Source organism: Suillus subalutaceus (genome assembly GCF_016647625.1).
Source record: "Suillus subalutaceus strain FC151 chromosome Unknown DFJ58scaffold_29, whole genome shotgun sequence".
Lineage (NCBI taxonomy): Eukaryota > Fungi > Basidiomycota > Agaricomycetes > Boletales > Suillaceae > Suillus > Suillus subalutaceus.
Window position 1 is genome coordinate 45,692 of NW_024540278.1, and position 25,539 is coordinate 71,230.

General features: G+C 45.4%; 8 protein-coding genes across 8 annotated transcripts; 6 read left to right on the forward strand and 2 right to left on the reverse strand.

The window, feature by feature from the left end:
* Positions 1 to 8,805: 8,805 nt before the first annotated feature.
* Positions 8,806 to 10,298, reverse strand: DFJ58DRAFT_725689 (uncharacterized protein; the record flags this gene model as incomplete). Its single annotated transcript, XM_041385272.1, has 6 exons — positions 8,806 to 8,896; positions 8,955 to 9,106; positions 9,156 to 9,350; positions 9,524 to 9,670; positions 9,731 to 10,120; positions 10,176 to 10,298. The coding sequence occupies 6 exons, from the start codon at positions 10,296 to 10,298 to the stop codon at positions 8,806 to 8,808; spliced, it is 1,098 nt and encodes a 365-aa protein (XP_041246026.1).
* A 1,290-nt stretch (positions 10,299 to 11,588) lies between these two features.
* On the forward strand, positions 11,589 to 12,269 carry DFJ58DRAFT_839656 (uncharacterized protein; the record flags this gene model as incomplete). The annotated part of the gene is made up of 1 exon (XM_041392539.1): positions 11,589 to 12,269. One exon carries the CDS (start codon positions 11,589 to 11,591, stop codon positions 12,267 to 12,269), a length of 681 nt encoding a protein of 226 aa, XP_041246027.1.
* A 1,529-nt stretch (positions 12,270 to 13,798) lies between these two features.
* On the forward strand, positions 13,799 to 14,137 carry DFJ58DRAFT_839657 (uncharacterized protein; the record flags this gene model as incomplete). Its single annotated transcript, XM_041392540.1, has 1 exon — positions 13,799 to 14,137. One exon carries the CDS (start codon positions 13,799 to 13,801, stop codon positions 14,135 to 14,137), a length of 339 nt encoding a protein of 112 aa, XP_041246028.1.
* Positions 14,138 to 17,884: 3,747 nt separating this feature from the next.
* DFJ58DRAFT_725691 (uncharacterized protein) lies at positions 17,885 to 18,489 on the forward strand (the record flags this gene model as incomplete). The annotated part of the gene is made up of 6 exons (XM_041385273.1): positions 17,885 to 17,952; positions 18,010 to 18,072; positions 18,121 to 18,205; positions 18,255 to 18,296; positions 18,350 to 18,407; positions 18,458 to 18,489. The coding sequence occupies 6 exons, from the start codon at positions 17,885 to 17,887 to the stop codon at positions 18,487 to 18,489; spliced, it is 348 nt and encodes a 115-aa protein (XP_041246029.1).
* A 708-nt stretch (positions 18,490 to 19,197) lies between these two features.
* Positions 19,198 to 19,751, forward strand: DFJ58DRAFT_777241 (uncharacterized protein; the record flags this gene model as incomplete). The annotated part of the gene is given in 4 exon segments (XM_041389542.1): positions 19,198 to 19,339; positions 19,419 to 19,585; positions 19,597 to 19,602; positions 19,704 to 19,751. Coding segments are annotated over 2 exon segments (262 nt in total), but the record flags the coding sequence as incomplete, so codon positions are not given.
* Positions 19,752 to 20,562: 811 nt separating this feature from the next.
* On the reverse strand, positions 20,563 to 21,833 carry DFJ58DRAFT_839659 (uncharacterized protein; the record flags this gene model as incomplete). The annotated part of the gene is made up of 5 exons (XM_041392541.1): positions 20,563 to 20,675; positions 20,723 to 20,981; positions 21,033 to 21,334; positions 21,466 to 21,509; positions 21,640 to 21,833. 5 exons carry the CDS (start codon positions 21,831 to 21,833, stop codon positions 20,563 to 20,565), a joined length of 912 nt encoding a protein of 303 aa, XP_041246031.1.
* Positions 21,834 to 23,384: 1,551 nt separating this feature from the next.
* Positions 23,385 to 24,494, forward strand: DFJ58DRAFT_725693 (uncharacterized protein; the record flags this gene model as incomplete). The annotated part of the gene is made up of 3 exons (XM_041385274.1): positions 23,385 to 24,019; positions 24,047 to 24,311; positions 24,372 to 24,494. 3 exons carry the CDS (start codon positions 23,385 to 23,387, stop codon positions 24,492 to 24,494), a joined length of 1,023 nt encoding a protein of 340 aa, XP_041246032.1.
* Positions 24,495 to 24,560: 66 nt separating this feature from the next.
* On the forward strand, positions 24,561 to 25,446 carry DFJ58DRAFT_725694 (uncharacterized protein; the record flags this gene model as incomplete). The annotated part of the gene is made up of 4 exons (XM_041385275.1): positions 24,561 to 24,755; positions 24,805 to 24,915; positions 24,965 to 25,126; positions 25,183 to 25,446. The coding sequence occupies 4 exons, from the start codon at positions 24,561 to 24,563 to the stop codon at positions 25,444 to 25,446; spliced, it is 732 nt and encodes a 243-aa protein (XP_041246033.1).
* Between the last annotated feature and the right edge of the window lie 93 nt (positions 25,447 to 25,539).

A 25,539-nucleotide genomic window follows, 5' to 3' on the forward strand; every position in this document is an offset into this window, starting at 1 on the left:
TGCTGCACAGAATGCAGGTCCATTGTCGGTAACGATTTCGGTAATAGGTCCCCATCTGCAAAGAAGTTCCTCGAATAAGAATGCGACAAGGGTCTTGGTATTCTCCTTGCATAACATGCGCCATTCTGGATATCCAGTTAGCGCGCAACGTGCATGGACTAGTCGGTCGAATCCGCCTGCTTTAGGCATCATCATACAATCAATATGCACTCTCCTGAAAACACTGCCCAGGATTGGGACGGTCGGAGGAATGTGCAACTTGTGAATTTGCCTGACTTGGCATTCGTGACATGTCCTATTGTACCATTTGATGTCATCAATAATTATAGGCCACCAGAAGCATAAGAGAAGTTGGGCGTGAATTGAATATACTCCCCTTATGTCCAAGGTCATCGTGCGCTTCCTTCAAGATGCGAAAACGTCACAATTCGGGAACTACTAGCTGGTGCTTTCCTTGAGAGTTGCGCCTCCACAATTTCTCATCAAGGATTGAGTACTGCACAATGGATGAGACAAATGACTCGTAGTCGTCATCCGATAGGTCTGCGGGTCACTTGTGGGTCTCTAAAAAGTGTTGGATCTTGATTAATCTAGTGTCTAGCGCTTGCGTGTTCTCTGAGCGGGGTATGGTCGGTGTGGGAAACACAACAAGAAGAGAACTCTGTAAAGTACTCTTCAAATGTTGGGTCAAAATTGCTATGCCTAGCTGCTATTCGACCCTAAAGGATTTCTGTACTAGACTCAGAGCTCAGAGAGTAGAAATATCATTAAGCAAAAGACTGTGATTCAGACTGGTACTGACACTGGTGAAAGGGAGATATGATTATGTAAGCAGTAAAAATGCGAACATAAACTAAGGAAAGTGGGGTAAGTGAAGGTAAGTAAAAAGGGGAGAATATCAGCCCAGGGAAAACTATATTGTCACATCAGGCTTGCGGAATCGGGTTCTATGGTGTCTAGGTATGCAATGAGGGCGGGTAAATGGGTCAGCAGGTAAGGTACGGGTGCGGCATATGGGTATCGCATGATATCGTCTCCTGCGCCTGCAATAGCGCAACTTCGATCATTCAGAATCTCAATGCCAAACAAATATGAGCAGTCAAGCCAATCTTCATGGTCATCATCCTCGTCAGGATCTTCCTCAGCAGGTGGTCTCCTTGAGAGTCTGTCTGCTCCAGTATGCTTGGTAGCGGGTACATGAACAAGCGCGAAAGAAAATAACAATATACCTGCGATCCACCGATTGATGGTCGTGTTAGGTTGAAGGTCAGGGTTATTGATCATTCCTTTGATATACTTTGCATCAACTTCAACCATAAGGTTGGCAACACCGAAAATAAAGACGCGAACCATGCGAAGCACATGAAATAGGCTGTAGAGCTCTAGTTTTGCTTGAGAGTAGCAACTTTCAACTTCCGTGAGGGATATGGATCCGAAGCGGTTTGGATAGCGCTTGCCATCTTCTCCGACTTGAAGGAGGATGAAACCTACAGCAATGCAAGAGGTGTCAACAGCAAGGATAACTTTGCGACCGCACTGGTAATCGAGCGGAAGGAGTGCAGGAGACTCTAATATTGAGTCCTTCAGAGTCTGCATAGCTACCTGTTGGTCTTCACCCCATTCAAAGGGTACGTCTTTGCAGGTAAAATTGGTAAGGGGTCGTGCAATCTTGGAGAAGTTCCGAATAAAGATGCGCAAGACTCTGCAGGTACCTAGAAAGCCCCGCACTTGCGTGATGGTACGACATTCAGGCCAATCGCGGATCTTTTGCACTTTGGAATCTTCCGGCACTCACCCTTCAAAGGTACACTTGTGTCAAACTATGACAGTGGTAGGAACGGCTAGAAGAAACTTAGTAGCAGATACTGTTACACTGACATTCTCGAGTTGCTGGAGTATGTGGTTGATGACCTCGCAATGCTCCCATGTGAAGCGATGTATGCCCAGTGTGGTGTTCAAACTTTCTGTAGCCTTGCAGAGGCACTTTTCACTATGCATCTCTTATTGACACTTTCCTTAGATTAGGTTCGCACTTTTGCTGCTTACATAATCATCTTCCCTTTACCTAGGACTCTACAGTCATTACCTAGTTTCCCTTGTTTCCAGTTCTTTGGTTGCTCCCCATTCACTTGGGTTATTTAGTAGCATCCCCTAGTTGTAGCTTCCTAGTTGTAGCTCCCTCAGCTCACCAGATAGCTCCTGGAACATAGTTTCTTACCTTGACTTGGAGTACCTTCTCCACTCTCCTTTCTTGAGCCTGAGCCTAGTCAGAGATCCTTTAGGGTTGAACGTTCTTGCTAGCAAGAGTAGCAGCTAGGAGAGCAGGAGACTCATATATATTGGTTTGGTGCTTTTACCTACAGCCCAGCCATATCTTGTCATCACACCGGGTTTAGCGCTATGGTTTCGTATGAGCCGTCAGCTCTCTGATACCGCGTTTTAACCGACTTGATGGGCACATCATCAATAAATGGCGATGTGAACTCTGGGATTTCGTCCTGCAGAATGAAAGCAGTATCACCTTGGTATACTTGTACCACATTAGCATGACCTTGTGGAAGTGTTGTCAACTGATGCGGACCCAATGGCATCCCAAAGGAAGTGAGGTTGCGTGATTCCTCATGTAGCGCACGCTGGTCGTAACCTGAATATAAGTCCATCATACCATATACCACGTACCTGGCAAAGGATTCAGCTAACTGTTTGACAAAAGGAGGGAGGGATGAGTCTTGGATAGTTCCCACATTCAGCAGTTGAAGATCGTGAACTAGGTGCAATGATTTTCCGTCTTTCTTGACTACGCAGAACCAGCGTGATCGGTATGCAGTGGTAGACGGTTTGTATACACCCGATTGGATCTTTTCTTTGATGATGCGGATAACTTCTCCAAGGGTTGCAGGCGAGATAGGTATATTATGTTGAGACCAAGGAATGTGAGGGATGGTAGGGATTTTGTATGGCAGTGTGAAAGAGTAATAGCGACTAGGCTGGTTAGAAACTAGCGCTACTTATCCAAATAGGTGCGAGTGTAGTATTCAACCCAAGAGGACTGCTATTGAAGCAACTCCCTTCAAATATGCAAGGGTAGTGATGATGCGAAGGGCTAATAACCTATAGCGACCTAAGACCAAAAAATCAATGAGTAGCGCTGTAGTGATCAGCGACTAGCGACAAGTGAGTTCCGACAGAGAAACGTGCGTATAAGTAAGTAGCACTATGCAAGTTGTCCTATGCGACGTCCGACTAGCGACAGCGAGAAGAAATCAAAAGAAGGGAAAGCGAGGAATAAGGTATGATAGTGCAAGTGGAATGCCCGATAGCGACTAGATTATAGCTCGACTATCGATAGCGATCCTGACGTCGCGAAAATCAAACTTTTCGAGGCAACTTTAGCGACGTGCACTTTAAAGCAAGTCAAGCGACACGCGATTGGAGAGATTGGCAAGAGTGGAATCGATTGGACCAAAACTAAGATATAGTGACTAAAGTGACTCCGACACCAGCAAAGGTCCGGGGAAGGGAAGTACTGTACTGTATGTAGGACGGGTCATTTATCATACTGCATAGGGGTTTGGGATGCATAGGCGAGTATAGTAGTGACACTGGCGAGGGCACAATGTAGTGACAGGTAATAGAACATGCAGCACTGCGGAGCATGAGGACACATGTAATAAGACCTGCGACTGATGAGTAGCAACATTTAAGGAAATATAATGCACCAGCGGAGGTAGGTGGACATAGGCAGGACATGGGAGGGCGGAACACCTAGACGTCGGACCGGGGGTAGCGCGCTATGGGGGAAAAGTGGTTCCAAAGTGGATAGCTTGGGAGCTGAATAGCGCTGGTGACTAGCATCTTACTCTTTTCTTCTAGGCAAGTCAAAATATGCCTATGACATTCATACACACCTAGCGCTGGTATGATTGTCACAGCAGGAAATATGTTTCATTGAGATGGCCGCACTCGGTCGCGTCCCATGCGAATGCTAATTCATGAACCTGAACAAGCCAGCGTATAAGCTTCAACTCGTTGGGCCATAACCAATTAGCAGGGTCTAAGTCCAATTTGTCCGCTCTTTCTTGAGTGAAGCGGACGCCTGGAATGAAATCAGGCGGGTGGGTAGGCAGTGTAGGCATGCCAGCCAAAGGATCGTCGGGTAACCGTCGCGTTATTCTATATTCAGGGGGCATAGAAGTTTGTACCATGTGGACTTTCTTAGCGACTGGCTTGTAAACCAGCGCACATCGGGTCTTGTCGAAGGAATATACACTGTTAAATGCATCGACGGACGTGCGGTCAATAACTGAGCGGGTAGAGACGAGATGGGTATATTGCGCTGTAAATAGCGCAGCGGAAAACAAGTCATGTTTGCTCTGTAAGAGCAGGTGATGCGCGGATGGCGCAAGACGATAGTTAGAACCAGGAAGTAATGTATTAGGACATGAAATCAGAGAGAGGGGCAGGTGTATATGAGTCCATTTGTCTCCTCGTGATATAAGCGGATCATCAATCATCAAAAACCCTTCTTGCAATCGCTAAGAGGCGGGTGTGACCCTTTTTCGCATTCAGGACATCTCTTTACCCAGCGGTTGGTAGGAATGTGGATGACCTTCCCTGAGTTTGGGTTGGTCAGAGTGATGTCTTGTTCCCCGTTGGGCAAATCCTCAGTATGACAGCTGGTAAGTGTGAAGAACAGGCGACCTAGTAAGATCTCGAAGTTAGCAGTCGGAACAACTTGGACCTGGAACAGCATTTCTCCCGTGCCAATGTCTAGCAGAAGATTCTCTATAACGCCAAGTGTCTTGTTGGTAGAAGTATTGACCGATTCCATGACCAGTTTATGGTCAGATCTTAATGGAATGCCGCCAAGTGACCGCCAAACAGATCGCAGCATTACAATGCACTCGGCGCCCTGATCAAGAACACAGGAAAGAACCCGGCCATGACTCGTAACCGCTCTGATACATCGCAGTGACTCAAAATGTTCCATGACAATGCGACCGTCAGTCGCTCCTTTGCAAACAACCATCGTACTTCCTCAGGAAATCGTGCGTTTCAGGTTGACCGCTCAGCTCGTTGACTGATACCGACCTGACCATAACGCACTTGGTGGTAGCCATTTCCTTGAGCACCTTGCAGACGTCAGTGGATACTGCAATCAACTCCCGCATGGGTATGCTGATGCTGGAGTCTAGCATCTGATTGATAACCTTCTTGTCGGCTTCCTTATCTTCAAGCGGATGGGTATACCTAAACTGCGTAGAGGAGGGATTAGTGGTAGGCGGATCATAGGATGAAGAAGAGGTTGCAGGTAGTGATGATGAGGATGAAGTACTAGGTGCGGATGATGAGCTTGCTGGCATCACCACTACTGTACCTTTGTTAGGCACGCTGGTGGTCTTCAACCCAGATGCCTTAACCTGTGGAGATGCGACTTCCTCCACTACGTCGGTAGTCTTAGAAGATGGTCCCAGTTTTGGGCGTGGCGGAACATTAACACCTTCAAATCGCACGTTCATACCCTTGTCCTTGCAGTTAGCACGATCCGCTTTTACCGCTGTGAATGCATCACGGGCTCGGGTTGCTTCTCTCTCTAGGCAGGCCAGTTCTTCGTCATCAGAATCACTATCCTCTACACTGGCGCATGTGTGCATGAATGCACAAGGCTCGATACCTAGAGTCACTTGAGTAGTGGGCTCAGCGTGACAATACATCAACCCTAGCGCTGTTGAGTTAGAACCTGTAGCGGATCCATCACACAGGAATCTGTCTATGCACTCCTTGAAATTCCCATCAGAGAGTCTTCCAGGTATGTTGCTACTGTCGGGCATAACAATCCTCTTTTCTGGTGTGATGTGGATCTTACCCTCGCTGACATATTGGTCGCGTAAAGCGCAGCAGTTCGTATAGTGATCTCCTCCGCAGAAATAATACGCGTTGCTGGAGAGGGGTCACATCTGGCTATACTCCCGCTTTACCACAGTTCCGGTGGCGGGTTGCTGAGGTGTGGGTTGCTGGTTAGTTGCGGGTGTGCTAGAAGGTGAAACAGCGACTGCCGTGGGCGTGATACTGGGTAGCAAGAATACCACAGCGTCATATACCTCTTCCAAGGTGTATGGGTCATCGGGATGGTGGTCAACTAGCTTGATCTCTAATCTTCGCTTGATGGCGGTATTGGCCGTGGAATGGATTCCCTCTAAAAAGTAGCGACCGAGCTCGAGTTCCGCTATCCTACTCTTGTCTAGGAGGTATTGTGAAATGTGAAGGAACTTGTGGTAGAACTGTCCGAGTTCTTCCTTTGAGCAGATCAGTTTGCGGACTTGTTCTCTGCAAAGGTTTTCCAAATCAGTGTGTGCATAGCGATGATTGCCTTCGCATCCTGGGTACATAGCCTTGATGGCATCAACAAACTTGTCCCAATCTTTACCTTTTGCAGCAGGTCTTGATGCCCATGTTTCCGATTTGTCTACGGGCGCATATCGGATTGCAGCTTTGATGCACTGCTCAGTGGTAAGTCCTGCATAGTCAGCAAGTAATTCCACATCCTCAAAAAATGGTATGAGTCGTGTTGGTGTGCCATTGAACTTTGGCGCCGCGTCGGTTCCTCTAAGAGGCATCTTGAATGGTGTGGAAGACATGATGGCGGGTTGAGCGGGTTGAGCAAAAAGAGCAGGTTGTATGACTGGAGGAAGGGTGGTAGTAATTGGTGCTGTCAAGGAAGATGCGGTGTGGTGTTCAAGCTTGGGCTAGCCTTGCAGAAGCCCTTTTTCATATAGAGGTCAAACTATGCAGGAACTACTTTCCATACATCCTTCACCACTTCTCTACCATTGCCAATGTAGGCCGAAACCTTCGGCCAAGGCATCAGTCGCATTTCCCGTGCCTTCATCGGCCGACCCAACTGCAGTCCGACAAATTCCCGCGCCCTGCATGCTTTAGGATGGTCAGTGATAGACAAAAGCACTCCCTGCCACATTTCCCTTGCATATCCATCCATGTCCGACATTTTGCACAGCCGCATCGGCTGTTCCTGTATACCCGAGCCTATTCCCGCGCATCTGGACCATTCCCACGCATTCCAATCACCTTTGGCCGAGTTCCTGCGCCTTCAGACTGCTCAGAAACCATTTTAGGAAAGCCCCATGTCAATTCCATGTCCATCCAAACTCCACTGGTGCGTGTTTTTACTTGCCTCGTGTTGTAACAAGGGTTTCAGCCTTATTACATGTTCTTACATATTTCCACTATTCCTGTCCCTTCCGAGTCCAAGAGGATTTAGCTAGTATAAAGAACCTGTGCTTAGTTGCTTTTGCGGAGATGGGATAGAGCTAGGTATGAAGGAGGCGGGTATGAAAAGGTTCTGCCATTTGGGTGACTCGTTGCGAGACGGAGTAGAAGGGGTAAGTGATGATGCGGTGGAGGGAGTGTCTACAGTAACGAATGGAACTCAAGGGAGCGGAAGGTAATGTGATGTTAATTGTCCAAGGGGTTCTTCCTCTTCTTCGAAGTCGGGGGTAAGATGGCAGATAACAGTAGCTTCGGAAGATGAGCGGAATCACAAGTTGAATGCAGTGCGCTCGACTTCTTCATTGGTGGAATCTATGACTGAGTAGAAAAAATCATCTTGCGAAATGTCGCTAAGGCAGGACATGGGAGGACGGAATACCTAGGTGTCAGACCAGGTAGTGCGCTATGGGATAAAAGTGGTACCAAAGCGGATAGCTTGGGAGCTGAATAGCACTGATGACTAGTGCCTTACTCTGTTCCTCTAGGCAAGGCAAAATATGCCTATGACACTCATATGCGCCTAGCACTGGTATGATTGTCACAGCGGTATGGGGTTTCTGCTTTGTTTTTACGTGTGCGTGTGATGGGGCAGTTTGGTTGGAGGATAGGTTGTACTCATGTATTGGGCGTGTTGATTGGCAGGCATGCTTTGTTATTTCTTATGCTATTTTTCGCATCATACTGGGTTGTGGTTTGTGTGATTCAGCTTTTTGGTGGGGTGGGGTGGGGTGAGGTTTTTATTTAAGGTGGGAGTGTTGTTTTGGTTTTGTTTTCATTGCATTCTGGGGTGTTTCTGGTAGGGTGCTCAGGTGTTAGTTCGTCGTTGTTTTCCTTTTCTTATTTTTTATTTTTGGGTGTCTTGGAGGTTATGGTCATGGTGCTCATTTTGATTGTGTGCAGTTCATCGTTGTTTAGGAAGGGTCAGATGTATTAGGGCCAGTGTTAAACTGTGAACATGAGTTGTTCAACCTTGCCCGCAAAAATTGCGTGGGAAAATCAGACCATGGTGATGGTACTGGTTCAAGGGCCCTTGACAACAGATTATGCCCTTATACACAATTTTCTGGCAGTCTCAAAACAGCGCAATGCATCAGGAAAAGCCTCCCGAGACAAATTATGTTAGATAACAATAAATGTCAATAATTTCTGACTATTATCAGACATTATCAGCCTTAGGAAGGTTATGGTGCATAGAAGTACTTTTTTATCCCCTCAAGAGTAATGTATAATTGTCAATAATTAGTTGATATCACAAGCAATTGGAGTGAGTTTGAGAAAGAATATGTTTAATAATGAAGCACAAATCAAGCATTTCAGACGGTGTTACAAGAAAAAGAATAGCATTGGATTAAAAGATGTATACAAAGTGACTAGAAACACGTGGACCAAGCTGACAGAGACCAGGGTATATGAAAACAAGTGATCAACAAATCTGGGAGCAAGCTGATGGAGACCAGGGTATATGAAAGGAGTGATCAACAAATCTGCACTATTTACAGATTAGCGCCATACTAGAAGCTAATCCTCACCCATGCCATCAAGGTCCAGTAGCACCAATGCCTTTCGATGCTCATCGGCCTGACTATTGCCTCCCTTTCGTTTCAAGGCCCTGCCAGTAGTGTCAATACTCAAGTCAAAGTAGCACCATGCACACCAGTAAAACTTACTGTACGGACTCATAGATGTCCGCCATCATGCAGTGAAACTTCTTAGGCACATCCTTCTTCAGATCCTCGAGGAACTTCACATGAAACATATATGTTTCGCTGAATTGATTCCCTGTGAAGTTGAACATCTTCCAAAACAGGGCTGCATAGATCTTGAAAACGAGTTAGCACTGTGCAAAGACATAAATAGAAGGACTGTACTGCTGTCGCAACCAGCGCCAGTAATGGCACAGGCATTTTGGGGTGTTTGGCTTTGTTGCCTGCAATTTTGATGAAGTGCTCTGTGAATTTGACGCCGATGGACTTCGGGCCATTGAAGACTCTAGTATGTAATAGAAAGATAACAAGTTCACCCTGGTAGGGTGTGTTTCCCCTAGGCGAGGGATTGTCATTGGACTGTTGAAGAAATAAAAGTTAGTTAGATATGTAGGAATACAATAAAGAACCTGCTTCTGAGTGCAAAGAACTCAGTGAGTGGCAAAGAGTGGTGAAGTTGGATAGGAATACGATAAAGAACCTGCTTCTGAGTGCAAAGAACTTAGCGAGTGGCAAAGAATAGTACAATCTACATCAAACTTCAAAGAATATGAATACGCGTGTTGCTCCATGAGTTTTTTCGCCTTCACTGCGCTCTGGCCGAGACGGAAGTAGCCATCGATGTTGGCGCATGCAACCTCTTTCAGGTCATGGCATAATAATGGGATGCAAGGCTCCACCTTGAGTAGTTGAACATAGTTAGAAAAAAGGAAAACTGCAATGAGCATTAAAATACATACCAGATTACCAAGTTGAGTTGCATACTGTGCATCTGCTTGAAGACATTGTTTGATGGCATGCGCACCACATCTCTTGGCCACTGTAAGCAAGGACTGCAGCGCAACTTGGTTTTTGTCGACGAGTTCGGGATAAGCATTGATAAAAATGAGGTGGCCCTTGGCGTCCATAATTGCATCCTGGACTACTCGGCGAGTCTCTTGGTTTTGATTGAGTAGTTTCACCTTCCCAGTCTCATATTGAATGAGAGAAGCAGCACTCTGTGGCGCCGCTGCGGTGGAGGTGACTGTAGTGCCTCCAATGTCACTAGAGTAGGGCTCTTCAGATCCCCCACACTGAGTAGTAGTTTCATCAGTAGGCTCAGAACCATCATTGGTGTGCCAGGTCGGAATCTAGTAAATGTTCACCGGATGATTGTCACATGAGAACAGTTTATTTTGGACTCACCTTGGCTGCTTGTTTGTGATCTCGAGCAGATTGATTTTTGTTTTTGCTGTGTGATTGAACATCATGCGGCTTCATCTTTTTGTCACCTGAGTTGGTGACAAACAAAGGGACCTTCAATATCATTGTGAGTGATGGCAACTGGTGCAGCTTAAGTAACCTATCGCTGACCTCATCGGAGAGCCTCATGGCAGTGGTCTCTTGTTCCTCGCCTCATCAGCATCCGAGTCTTCATTCTTACCGTCAGAGTCAAGCTTGTCAGAGTTGAACAATGTACTGGCATTGACATCCAGCATCGCATATGTGCGACAAAGCTTGTGAGGTCAATAAAAGCCTGAGCACTAGCATGAGTAAGACTTCCTTTTCTGCATCTAGATAATTGCTGACCTCGAGGTTTCTCAGGCTCCAAGTCCTCACTGATGTCCTCTTACTTAAGGGTCTTATGTACACCACTTATATAGTGACAACACAACTATATAGGATAAGACTTATTGCCAGTCCTTAAGTACATGGTCTACGACTTTTCTAGCTTTTGTGGTAGATAATGTGTGAGTTCTTGGGAGGATTTATTTCAATATACCTTCTTTCCTTGTTCCTTGGTTAGTTTAAAACAATTTGATTCTGTATACTGAGTCTACAGTATGAATGGTGTCTGAGAGTTAGCATGCTCGTGTATCGTGTAGCGTGAAATGTGTAGCATGAATTGTGTCTCCCTTCCTGTAAAAGAGAGAGAAAAATAGTATGGGTTGCTTGCTCACCAGCGTTTTCCATAGCTTTTTTCTTGGCATTTCGAGCCTCTATTGATGCCCGAAGGGTGAGAAGCAGGCATCTCTGAGTCTGCTGGTGGCCACTCACCATGAGAATTAATAGGTGTGGACATTGTACACTAGATCAAAAGGGCAGGGATGGCTTAACGGTAAAGGAGTGTGAAGATGAGAGAGTGGGAAAAGTTGAAAAGTTTGAGGGCACCATCAAATTTTTAGTGTATTTCAACGGCGGAGGCTGTTCAACTTTACAAGCCCTGACTTTAGTTCTCGTGAGCTCATCCTTTTTTTCTTTTTTTTACCTCAGACTGACCCTCAAATGTTTTAGTATTGATTTACTAGCTTGCCCGTTGCACCGGCACCGTGTTTCAACTGACACCAAACCCGCTCTCAACACCAGTAATATCCCTGTTTCATTTCGCCTGACCCCATCTCAGTCATATACCCCAACCCCATCTCAGTTTCATTTTGCCCGAGCTCTCAACACAATGTCCTCCAACCCCATCTCAGTTTTGTTTCACCCGACCCCATCTCAGTCATATCCCCCGACCCCATCTCAGTTATTACGAGTTTCATTTCGGCCCAGCTCTCAACACCATATCCCCCGACTCCATATTAGTCACTTTTGACAGGAACCGAATAAACCAGCACCATGTTGAAATGCCCTGCCTGTGCCCGCGACAACCTTACTGTTATTGGCCTCAGTCAATATCTTGCAAAGAGCCATAATCCCCATTGTCATGCACTGTACCATCAATTGCATACTCGTGTCAATTTGGAATTCAAACCTCAACCTCTCGATGAACCTTGTGACAAGTCCGAGGGGCCTGAGGGGCCATATCATATGTACAAGGAAGAAATGCAGGACTTCAAAGATGAAGTCCTGCAATCATTCGGCAATGAAGAACAGTTTGGGCCACATGATGAGCATGACAGAAATAGCAGTGACGAGGAAGATGGTAGGGAGGAGAATGAATGGGAGCCAACAGTGCAGGAGGACGAGGGATGGGCAGGGGTGGAAGTTGATGATCCTATGGACGATGATGATGGCAGTGTCGACCGCGAAATGCACCACCAGATTGAACAGCAAATCGCAGATCACGATAGAGTCATTGAGTCATATCCTGATCATCGAGCAGGACAGCCTATTGCCCAAGCCAAAATTCAAAATGTGAATGCTACATATGCTTCCAGTATTGACAACGCAGAAAATCCTTATGCTCCGTTCTGCTCTCAAATGGACTGGGAGGTTGCGCAATGGGCGAAGTTATGCGGCCCGAGCTCAACAGCATTTTTGGACTTGCTTAGTATTGATGGTGTAAAGGGAGCTTAATAGTATCATCGACACACAACTTCCTGGTCATCCAAGGTTTCACCGTAAACAGGTTGTTGTTGTGGGTGAAGTGTTCAATATTTTCTACCACAGCATACTCAAATGTATCAAGGATCTCTATGGCAACCCAGACTTTGCCGACTTTCTTGTGTTTGCACCAGAATGCCACTACACAGACGCTGATAAAACAGTTCGGTTTTTTGGCGACATGCACACAGGTAATGGTGGTGGAGTACTCAGGTGAGCCCACATAGATTCATATCACTTGCTTAATCAAATTAACCTTGATATTGAACAGAAAAAGCTTGACAAACAGCGGCCAGGCGCAACTATCATTCCTGTCATTATTTCGACTGATAAAACACAAGTCACCGTGTTCCATAACAAAACCGCTGTGAAAGAGAAATAGTTACTAGGCTGTTAGAAAACTAGTACTACTTATCCAAATAGGCGTGAGTGTAGTATTCGACCGAAGAGGACTGCTATTGAAGCAACTCCCTACTAATAAGCAAGGGAAGTGATAGCGCGAAGGGCTAAAAACCTATAGCGACCTAAGACCAAAAAACCAATGAGTAGTGCTATAGTGATCAGCAACAAGTGAGTTCCGACAGAGAAATGTGCATATAAGTGAGAGGCGCTATGCAAGTTGTTTTATGCGATAGCGCTATGTGACATCCGACTAGCAACAGTGAGAAGAAATCAAAGGGAGTGAGAGCGAGAAGTAAGATAAGACAGTGCAAGTGAAATGCCTGGTAGCGACTAGATTGTAGTGCGACTACCGATAGCAATCCTGACATTATGAAAGTCAAACTTAAGAGGGAACTTTAGCAACGTGCACTTTAAAGCAAGTCAAGCGACACGTGATCAGAGAGATTTGGCAAGAGCAGAATCGATTGCACCAAGACTGAGATATAGCAACTAAAGTGACTCTGACACCAGCAAAGGTCCGGGGAAGGGAAGCACTGTACTGTATGTGCGATGGGTCATTTTATCATACTGCATAAGGGTTCGGAATTGCGTAGGCGAGTATAGTAGCGATACTGGCGAGGGCATGATATAGCAACAGGTAATAAAACATGCAGCACTGCGGAACACGAGGATATATGTAATAAGACCTGCAACTGATGAGTAGCGACATTTAAAGAAAAATAACACACCAGCGGAGGTAGGTGGACAGAGGCAGGACATGGGAGGATGGAATACCTAGGTGTTGGACCGGGCAGTGTGCTATGGGAGAAAAGTGGTACCAAAGCGGATAACTTGGGAATGATAGCGCTGGTGACTAGCGCCTTACTCTTTTTCCTCTAGGCAAGGCAAAATATGCCTATGATACTCATATGCGCCTAGCGCTGGTATGATTGTCACACCACATACCCTGTCTACCTTACTATTGGTAATATTCCAAACGAGATTCATCGAAAACCATCCCAACGCGCACAAATCCTTCTTGGGTATCTTTCCACAACATGCCTTGAGCATATTACCAACAAGGCTTCATGTCACAGAAGTGCTGCAAACCTTTATCATGCATGCATGTCTCGTATCTTGTTGCCGCTGGAAAAGCTGGTCTCGACGGTCTAGTGATGCATAGTGGGGATGGTGTCTTGCGCCATTGTCATCCTCTCTTCACTTGCTTTGTTGGTGATTACTCCGAACAACTATTGGCTACTGGAGTCAAGACTACAGAATGCCCAAAGTGTGATATCCCTCCTGACGAGCTTGAGAGTAGCACAACACCCTTCGAAATACGTGATTTTGATGCTGTTCTTGAAGCACTCGCCACAACCAACATTGGAGCCCTCGAATTTGTTCAGGCATGTTGCAATGCGGGAATCAAGCCCATTGTCCACCCGGTTTTGGAAAACTAACCTACGTCAACATTTTCCAAGCTGTTACACCAAACATCCTCCACCAATTGTATCAAGAACTCATTAAACACCTTCTTGGTTGGCTGGCAGAGGCATGTGGATCAGCCAAAATTGATGCACAGTGTCGAAGACTACCGCCGAACCACCAGATCTGTTTATTTATGAAATGAATCACTAGCCTCTCTCATCTCAGTGGCACGGAACATGCCCAGATATGGCATTTTCTCCTCGGCATAATTATTGACATATGACTTCCTGGCAATCTAGATCCAGCTTGTCTTTTGCGAGCTGTTCATGGCCTCCTTGATTTCTTGTACCTGGCATAGTATCCATGTCACAGTTCGGATACATTGTCTCTGCTCGATGAAGCTCTCACCCTCTTTCATGACAACAAGCAAATATTTGTGGACCTCGGTATTCGCAATTCAATCTTCCAAAACTTCATGCAACTCGGCACTACGCATCTAAGATTCCTTTATATGGCACCACAGATAACTACAACACAGAGTACATGGAATGTCTTCATATCGACTTTATGAAAGATGCCTATCGTGCCACTAACCACAAGGATGAGTTTGCACAGATGACTTGGTGGCTCGAGCGCAAAGAAAAGATTGTATGCCATGTTAAATTCATTCAGTGGCGACTCAACATCAATCCCTTTACCCATCATCCTCATCCACCCAACTTGTCTTTTCGCTGCACTCAAACCTTAATGAAGCACCCAAGTGCAAAAGCAGGGCTAATCCAAAGATTAATTTCGGACTATGGAGCCATCTACTTTTGCGAAGCTCTTGCTTGGTATCATCAGGTAATTGACCCTAAAATGATAAATTCTTAGACAGCTTTATCTGCTCTAAAATCTGTATAATATCTATCATAATTGTATCCCGCATGAAAATGCTTTATATACCCGGACTTACTTGGATGAAACCCGCCAAATCCACAACCATGACGGTCTAGTTGCCAGCTGTCACCAAAATGGTGTGGTATTGCAACACCTGCCAGCCGTGGGAAAGGATGATTTAGTTGACCAATGTCGCCAAGTTGATGGCAAGTGTCGGAACATTACAATTCTGCCCTGCTGTGATAATTGTATGTAACCTTTGACTGTTTTTATGCTCTTCACAATATCTGAACAAATTCCAGCATTCAATAGAGATTTATATGGCTGGACTGTGTTGGATCAACACTGCCTACAGCCCGAGGGTGCCAAGTGTTCACAGCACTGTATCAAGTTGTGTCAGTGTGATTAACTCATGCGAGCTAAGCTTGCCATTGCAGCTTCGACAAGCACTCTATTGACACTGACAGTAGATATGCAGTTACAACACTAGCTTGTGTTGCCCAAGATTTACAAGAACCCCATCAACACCGCCATTAGATATGCGGTTATGATGCTGCCTTGTGTTGCTTGAGTCTACAAGAGCCTCATTGATGCTGATATGAGGTATGTGGTTACAACACTGGCTTGTGTTGCTCGAGTCTACAAGTGCCTCATTGACACTGATATTAGGTATGCGGTTACGATGCTTGCCTGTGTTGCCCAAGTCTACAAGAACTTAACTGATGCTGACATTAGTTATGCGATTGTGATGCTTGCTTGTGTTTCCTGAGCCCGCTAGGTACACAATGTAAGCGACAAGCACCAACATGCTGCCATCCTGCCCAACCTCGACAACATATGGTCACCATGTGTATAGTTAGCGAGTGATTTCATCTTCCACAGACTCTCTCTCAATGCTGGAGTCAGCCAAAGTGTTTGAATGTCAGACTGCTTTTGGAACAAGCTACATTAAGTCCACAGTCACATAACGACAACAACGCGGTGCCTTCCACTACCTTGTTGCTTTAATCATTTAATTGTGGGGTGGAATGTTGACTGCAGGTCTTGCCTTGTAGGACATAGACTAATATATAGTATAGGGTAACACATTGCCATACTATAGCAATCAAATTATTTTTTCATCAGAATGTCATGGCTTATCACTTCAGCGTCGTGACTAGCTACAAATCAAAAGAAAAACCAAGCTGATATTAAGTAGGATGTAATTGTATCTACTACAAAAGGTATACTCAAACTAAGGCTATGTAGAAACCACGTTCAGATTTGAAGTTTGTTTCAATGCAAGACATTTTTGTCAGATCTTCGACAATGCACTGTTGGCAGTGATGTTGCACTTGGCAGCGGAAGAAGTGGGAAAGACTTGGCTGTGTACGAGACAATGTGTGAGCCTCGGCAACATGATGAAAAATGAGGACCATACCGATTCCACCATATCAAAAGTTCGTCAACTTCTTTTGACTCGTCGGGGTCTTTTAAGAGGTCAAGGAGGCTATGATAAAATGTTTCCAAGTCTGTGGTCGTGTCAGTCCTTGAGAACACCGAAGATGAGGTTAGAGTGAATCGGACATACAATCAACATCAAAATCATCTACATACAAAAAAGCATAGTTTCTTGACGAACCTGGGTTGCAACGTAAGCAATGGATGCGATGGTGGCAGAGTTCATGCCATGAAGACGAGCATTTCCGGATCACGTAGCTTTCGGTTCCCTATCAACTGAACTCAGAGATGTGAAGATGTGTTTGTAAGCCTAGCATAATATAATGTAGTTAATGAATTAAGTAAGAGAGACATGAGACATACACATATAAGCAAGCGACTCCAAAGGAGACCGCACCATGGATCTTTGGCATCGTAAATATGATGTGCATACAAAAAAATGGGCCATTGATCTCCACAGACCAACAGTTCACTGCTTCGGAGGTTTCTTTGGTCCTGTGTGCAAAGAAATGATAAAATTCCAGTCTAATCCAGCAGGACAGAGCAGGGAGCCTGTAAGTTCGTGATTGAATCCGTGATTGATCTTCGAATTTCTGTGCAGAGGAGGTTGGATCGCCTCTCCTTTTGGAGCAATCTAATCTAATATTGCAGACTTCAATGTTTTCGTGTCATCGCCTCGTGCGCCTGCGGCTCCCTTACCTATCTAAAAAGCATTAGCAAGAACTCTGATCATGGTGGGAATGATGTACTAGCTCTCCAATATGAAGGATTTCCTCCTTAGACCCGTTTGTCAATCGTTCCAAAAGGCTGGGATATGAATCCAAGAGCTGCTCAAAGACCCGATGTTATCACCGCTCTCTGCCAAACGTGTCAATTAACGAGCAAAAGAAAAATAATTCTTTCCTCAGCGGAAAAGTCCTCTAGTGCAGTGTTTTCTATCTGTTCTAGTCTTAAGATACCATTGGTAAGTAGGTAAGGGTAGTTGCATAGCACAAACACTGTTTGACCAAAATGTCATCCATGGGAGACAAGCGGATCCGACAAGGAGCTGAGTGACAAGATGAGTTGACAAAAATCTGTGACAACATGGAGCAGCTAACACTTGTTCCAGGGGGCCATTTGGAGGGCAGACGAGCCGCATTTGCTTGGAATTCTGGAAGTGATGTCCTCAGTAGTCATGAAGGCTGAAGAGAAAGAAAAGCATAGTCCAAACTTTGCAGATGGATTGAAGCCTTTTATCGTGAGCCTATGTGATATAAAAGGAAAGGTTGTTGGCGGAGTGGCCATGTTGAAGGTTGACTGGCGGCCAAGCCTCTTGGCACATGGCAGCCAAGAATAGGTCAGGGTGTCTGCCGATGACATGGATGACCGGCCCATGTGCTCCACCTATTCGAATTACACTATATGTAAAGGACGGAGTATTAAGAACAAAACACGCACAACAGAATAAGTCCGCCCATATGTCACAGTGGGTGGGTCAGATGTCCAAATTGCAAGGACATTCTGGTAGCGTTAACTTGAATTTAAGGTAAATCTAAAAGCTGGTGACTTACCTTGTGGTGCTGACTTGAACGCCTGTCCTTAGAATCGAGTTATTGTGCAATGCGAATCAAAACAGTGAAGAACTCACAGGTCATGATGTTTTAAAGTTGGTCAACGGACTCGTTGTTCATCCCAAAAGCTCATCATAAAATAGCGAGGTGGATGTTGGTGATAACAATTCCTCAGCAGGGCACATCAAGGCTCCCCTTCTGCTAGTAGAGAACAATGAAACAGAGGAGGTAGAGTCCGTTGCCAGGCTTAAAGAACAATTGAAACTTGCGGAAGTAGGCTGTGCAAGGCTTGAAGAAATGTGCCGAACATACAGGCCTTGTTGGTTAGAAGAGACGTATCGAACAAAGGTACTGAAAAAATACACACCACAGGGAATCAATACTTGCTCTCCGCATCAGATCGCATGGGATGCTCCTTCTCCCATTCAAAGTATGTCTGACATGATCTCCATTGAGTAACAAGTTGACTGTCTTGCTCAGCCAAAGATGAAGGCGAACTTGAAGTTGAGTAGATCAGAGAGTGTGGGGCCTGGAGAAAAGTAAGATGATGAGTAGTCAATGTGTAACCTGTACAGTTCGCATCAATATTCAGCCCCGTTTTTGGCACATATAATGTCCAGTGGCGCACTCGTGCTAAGTTCTTCGACCTAGATTCCAATTCTATGAGGATTTACACCTTGTCGACTGATGTCGGGTGTGATGACCTTAACACCTTAGTCTGCATGGTGACAGACCGCTGACTAGTACAGGTATTAGATACAAAGAGGTTGTGCACCGTCTCAGTGAGGATAATCCTACATCAGCCCAAAAGCTAAGGTAGAGGACTTGTGGATTCGACCAATGTCACAGTGACAAAGTGTTACATTGAGTGACAAATTACAAAACGGAGGTTAACTGTTCAACCAGGAAACGAGAACAAAATCTGTAATATCAGAGGGTGGACAATGCATTTACGCAGACATTGATATTTTCTGAATGAGCAGAAGTGGAGATATGAGTCAGTTAACTATGTTTCTGTAAATTTACCCTCCTAGCGGAGGCTTAAAGTCTGTCAAGACTCCGAATGCAAGAGGTGCCATGATGCTGAGAGTGTCACCCAGTGCAGAGCTCATGGTTGAACGTTGAAACGTTGACCAGCCACGCGCACGAAAGTGTCGTGGTGCAGGCCTTAAAGCATGGTGGGCATCCAAGTGACAAAAAATAAGTTCAGACACCTCAGAAAATGACAAAAATGTGAGCAGCTCAACTTCCAATGCTACAAAAATGGCTGTATCGGGTGAAGGAGCGATTCTCATCAGAAGATGCTCTTGAGCGCAGTGTTATTGCATCACTTGATGCTGTTCCATTGGAGTTGATACAACGGTGAGTGACTTCAATCCCACTTGAAAAGTTGAAATTCAGGGGTTGATAAATATTTTGATCTTTGACAACCAATCTTCAGCTTCGCCATGCGGTCCACAAGATTTATCGATGCTTATCATAATGGCCTCAATGGCGCACAGGCTGCATGGGCAATAAAAAAATTTCGTGGTCATCATGTTCTCCCCACAATCAATTATGGACGAGTTTCATCATCTCCCATCAACAAATTAGTATTCCACTGTTCTGAATCGGGGGTAAAACTCTGTGTCACTCTCGAGCTTTAGTGCTGAGAGTGTCGCACTTCTCCTACTTCGCAGTTCTCGATGCAAGACTCGCAAGTCGAATGTAGAACTGATTAAACACGTTTGTTATTATACAACCTCTTAATCTACCTTAATTTCACCATGCCAAAGTCATTACACTTCTACTGTACTTACTGTAGCTTGGCATACCATTGCCATACATTCGGCATACATTCGGCATGGCTTATGCATGCAGCATCACACCATGTCACATGCACATGATGTTGGTCGAATCCACAAGTCCTCTACCTTAGTAGGATGCAGAAGAAGACATACCACCGCAATTAACAGCCCAGTTGATGGCCCTGGTTGCTCACTGCTTGTGCATCAATTACTTTTCTAACAGCATCATGGAAAGAGGCTTCAATGCGATCAATGAATTGCCTCTGTAGTAAATGGTACTGAGTCTCACCCTTTGAGATATGGGCAAGCTCCTTGTATACATCATGATAGACGACAGAATGGTCTTTCGATGGGGGTCATGAGGCGGTCCATCATGGCTCTTGCTGTCGAAAAAACAAATATTCTCTCAATCTGACGAGTGATCTTTGGAGGAGAAAAGTAAGCAGGTTGGATGACACATGTTTTGTTGTTCGAGGATGAAGGGAGATCAAAGAGCATTTTTAGTCATGCCAGGCTAATAAATGCGGTGTGAGCATGCCTTGCGAGAAATAGGAGTAGTAGGTAGACCCAGGATGAGATGCACAAATAACGAACAAAAAGAATCGGTATTGCTTTCATGGGTATAACGTTCTAGGGACAAATTTACCAAGAACTATCAAAACAACCTGTGCTCGTGAAGTATGTTAGTCGCCACTTCTGACAAGAGGCCTCATACAATGGTAGTACACATAGTACAAACCACCGCAATGGTTTATATGATGGTTTAAAAAATATAGATGGAGAATGAGATTACTGTGCTCAAAGTTGAAAGTCATCAAAGTTGTCCATCACATCATCACAGTCCTCATCATAAAAACACAATTTGTCTGGTCGAGGGGGTGGAATAAATTCACTGGCGGAAGACGAGACACCTGCCGGGGGGCATCAGCAAGTGAAGAAACATGACCATGGGGCTCACTAGTGATGTCAGAGAAGTCCAATTCATGGGCATTTTGAATGGCCACTATATAGAGCTCTATCTCAGCTTTGGCATGGTGCATCTTGGCCTGCAAGATGAGCATCTCTAACTCAATGTTGCGTTGATACAGGTTTACAGTAAGAGAACATGCCATCAGCCCTGCCTGACAAGCTTGTTCTGTGCATAGTGCATCATAGAACACTTCTTGAATGTCAACGGTGACCCACGAGTTCAACAGGGGCAATAAGGGTCCGATGCACTTCAGAGAGTGAGAGTGAGAGCAGGTGAGAATATTCATAAAACTACTGACATTCAAAATGACGGACTTGCATTTGACTTCATGCGTAGAAGTGAATCCAGGTACTGGAGAGGCAGTTCCATCCATAAAAGAGCAATTTCCCATCAAAGGTTCAGCATCCTTGAGGGGGTAGGCATATCGTCTCTTTAACCATGCTTCGCATTTCTCTTGCGTAGCCGCTGAACAGCTCAAGTTTCTGCAGTCCACAGGATGACTTGAGGTTGCTGAAGATTGGCAACTGAGCAATGCATATTGCCAATGACGACAAACTTGCTCCAGATACCCTTTCTTTTGCACCCACCACTTTCCCTTAGCTGTTATTGCCATCATGTACACACACACATCATAGCACAATTAAATATATGACTAAAGCTATAATGAATGCTACACCTTTTTCTCCATTAAGTCTAATGTGATCAAATTCGTGATCAGTTGTCTTGCCTACCAGCTGCTTGCATCCCACCCTGAGCTATGCTCGGTTCAACATAACTACCATGAGATCGTGTTAATGAACGGCATCATTTAGCACAGATGAAGCTGGAATGACATCACCTCAAGCAAGGGGCCCAGATTAGCATTGATCTCACGCTGATCTCAGCTCTTACGGGGTTTTTTTTACTTCTCCTCATTATTCAGCTTATTGATACCAGTGGATGCTGAAGGTTTCCAGAAACCTTGCAGAAACCACTTGAATTTAGGGGATCTGAATTTGTATCTCTCCAGAAACACTGTGCCGTCACAACAATGTGTTCCTTTGGACATCAAATCCACCAGTAAGCATGGCAATGACTGTACATAGGTGAAGACTGACATTTTGAGCAGGAGAGACAATTCAGAACAACCTTAAGCATTTACGGGCGTCAGGCAGATTCATGAAGAATAGTCACGGTCAGCTAAGTCATGTGGCTTCTCAACCATTCAATGTTCAACCCCAGTACTTGCAAACCGCTGTCACACTGATTCAGTATCTCAAGGAACATTCTCTAGTCTTCTTTGCATATCCTGTTGTAACCCCAATGGAGGCAATACTTTGATGGATGACGCTCAGGCCCAGTGTGGTATCAAGATGTTCCTTGGTTGAGATCTGTCCATGAATCTTTCATCCCTTCTTTGAAAGAGCTCACTACTACCCTGAGAGATAACTAATAAAGCCAGTTGTCTAATGCATGTTTCAAATCAATTCTGACTTTAGCCTGTTTTACCGCATGTAACTATAGTGATCGTCTTTGTCGCTTTTGCACACCTCCAGAACAAATATGGCGGTTCATCACCGGCCTTGCTCCGACTCGCATGCATTTTCTGCAGCGTTTAAATAGAATACAAAACTCCTTTGCACCAATCCCATCGCCAATGGGTGAGTCGAGTGCATTGAACAACTCCATCTGCTCTCTGTGGGTCCACTCTAGTTGAACAGGAGGGACTCGCTGTTCTTCATTGCTTATCAATGAAATTGTATTTTTGCAGCAACAAGTTCATACCTTGTCGCGGGTACTGGAAGGTGGCTGAAGGCGCCAGCTGGGATCACATGTCTATTTTTACTAGGTGATGATCAAGTAAGATTCCTTGAGCATGAAGAACGCTGAATAACACTGACCTTGGTATCTGCATCAATCAGAGCCACATCTCGCAGTCCAAAAAGTGCTGTCTGTGGTCTTATTCCACCAAGGGTATACTGCCACCTCTATGTATGCCCCTCTCCCGCCGCCATCAGCGCATACACAGCATGGATATTGAAAATTTTATTCTTTGCGGTACTTCTCTAGGCTTGATGGCAGAACCTTCCTTCCCTCATGATCGGCAGGCCTACATTTTGTGTGTTTGTTGAAGTGTCATTGGTTAGGATTTGAACAGGGTTGAAGTAACATCTTACCAACACCATTCAACCATCAATTCTGAGGCACTGTCATAGTGTAGCAGGGCGAAGCGGCAAGTCTTAGCTTCCACAATCAGTTTCGCTAACTTCTGAGCCGTTTCATGACAGGCAGGTGGGGCGGTGATCATAGAGGAAGGTGAAGATGGTGGTTCCATTGTGCGGAATGGTACAGAAGGACCTGTATCGTCTGCTGCTTTAACAAAACTGCAGCTTTTACCTAAATCATGGTGGCTGATGTGCTGTCATAATTTGCGCCAAGGTCCTAGAATAACCTGCCGACAGAGGCTTTGGCCTGTGGGAATTTAATGCTGAGATTGTTTGGTGCCATTGGCCAATGCTGGCGCCAACTTGATGGTCCATTGTGTTGCCAGTATTGCTGAGTTCTTTCATTAATTTTCTACTATTAGTGCTGGGGATAATTGTCATCCATCATCAACATTCCCATTATTTCGGCTTCTCATGGATTCATCATCAGCTCTGACCCCTTTCCAATGTACTTGTACTCGGGAATTCACACAGGAGGCGCCTACACCAAGCATCAGCACTTGTGCTTGAAAGGCAAGAAAAGGTTATTCTCCGCTTTATCAAAAGCAAAAGAACTCCTCAGCTCTGTAAAACGGTCTTGGGTAGATAGCAGTGGCAGGTACACTTCAAGCACACTATTAGACCACCTGCCAGTACCATCGTCGTCCTGTGACCAGGCCAATGAGGTGTTGATGGCAGGGACTTCTATTATTCGCTCAACTCCGTCGGTGATGCACCCCAGCCAGGAAGTGTTATGTGATTCTTCATTGCACAGTGCACCTACTTCTGCTAATCTGTCTATGCAAATAGATGAGGGATTATTGTTGGCGCAGCGAAGGAGCCAATGTACTGGTGTTCCTATGCCATGGCACTATAGGCAGTATGATGATGTGCTCCCGCAGCCTCCTCCGAGTATTCCTTTCAGATTTCCTGACAAACAACCACAGTCAAACCTACCTGAAAATTCTATTGATGCATTCACCAGGACTCATACACCACTGTCAGCCCCTCCTTTCCGCACAGCGAGGAATGTCTTTGGCCTTGTACGCCAATTCTTCTCATTGACCCCCCCATCTCATGACCCAGAAGAGGTCGTAACTCTGTGAGACATCAGTTTTATCCCAGCTAGCACTCCAGCAGAACTCCCTGTTTCCCCCGAGCCTCATGATATCTCGCTCTATCCATACCCTAACAAATCGTCATTTGAGCTTGGCCATTGGTACTGGAATGGCGGTGTACAAAAATCCCATCAGAGCTTTAAGGAGCTGATTGACATAGTTGGATGTCCGGATTTTGATCCTGATGATGTGCGAAATACGCACTGGGATAAGATTAACTCGCAATTAGGCATGAGTGCTAATGATGAGGAAGGGGAGGTATGGGAAGATGAAGATGTGTGTTGGCATAAAACGCAAGTAACAATTGAAGTTCCATTTTCTTGCACTACAGCTCAGCCGGGCGCTCGGCCTTATGTCACTGCAGACCGTTATCATCAACCTCTGATTTCCGTTATTCATGAAAAGCTCTCAAATGCTGAGGACGATGAACTCTTCCACTACGAGCCTTACCAGCTGTGATGGAGTGCCCCCCATCTTCAACGTGAAGTCGATATTCAAGGAGAATTATACACATCACCGGCCTTCATGGATGTGCACCGCGAATTTCAGCAGTCTCCTGGAGAGCCGGAATGCAATTTACCATGCACTGTTGTTGCACTCATGTTATGGTCGGACACTACACACCTGACAACATTCGGCAACACAAAGCTATGGCCAGTATACATGTATTTTGGGAAGGCTCGCAACACTGTCAGCAGGTACCTGAATTGGGAGGCAGAGGTAGGTCAACTCGATGCCAACTGTGACATCCAGTTTACATATCATGAAGGCATTTACATTGCCTTGGATCGGCCTTTGCAGTGGCTTATCTGTGAGCCTGCCGTTGTCACAAAACCTCCGGTATCATATCGGCGTGGTTGCAATGAAACAGCTCTACATGGTGGCAAAATTCGAGGACATACATATACGACACATTCATGACCTTGAAGGTAACACCAGTTGGACCTTGGATGAAAGGTCGCATTGTGAACACCTATCGGTATTCTTGGTGGAAGGGTTCATTTGCAGACATACCCGATGAGGACCTGTTAGGCTCCTACCTGAATTGCATTGAACTGAAGGCAATGATCGCTGAGCATTATGAGCAATTGGTAAGATGAGAATCGCCCCTTTCTGTTCAGAATAACCTAGCTCAAACTCCTTATAGCCCGAAGGAACAGGTTTGGTCACGCCGGCAACATTGATCATCCCAAAGTCTACGCCTGTCGCTCAGCAATTGTCCAACATCGCCAGCGAGGTAGAGCATGAAGGACGCCAGATTGTCAAAATGTTGGAAGATAAGGTTATAGAGGCACAAATAGTGGCCGCCAGCCTCCTCCAGATGGAGAGTGCGCTGGGTGAAGATATTATGACAGCCATTGCCGCGACAGAAAAACTGGTGAAATTTCTGAAAAGGGAGACCAGTCCATGAACGCCGGGCAGAGAAACTGGCCCTATGTACAATATATCAATTGATTGTGAATCAGCTCATGCTTGAATGAATGCCGGGCACAGAAATCAGCCC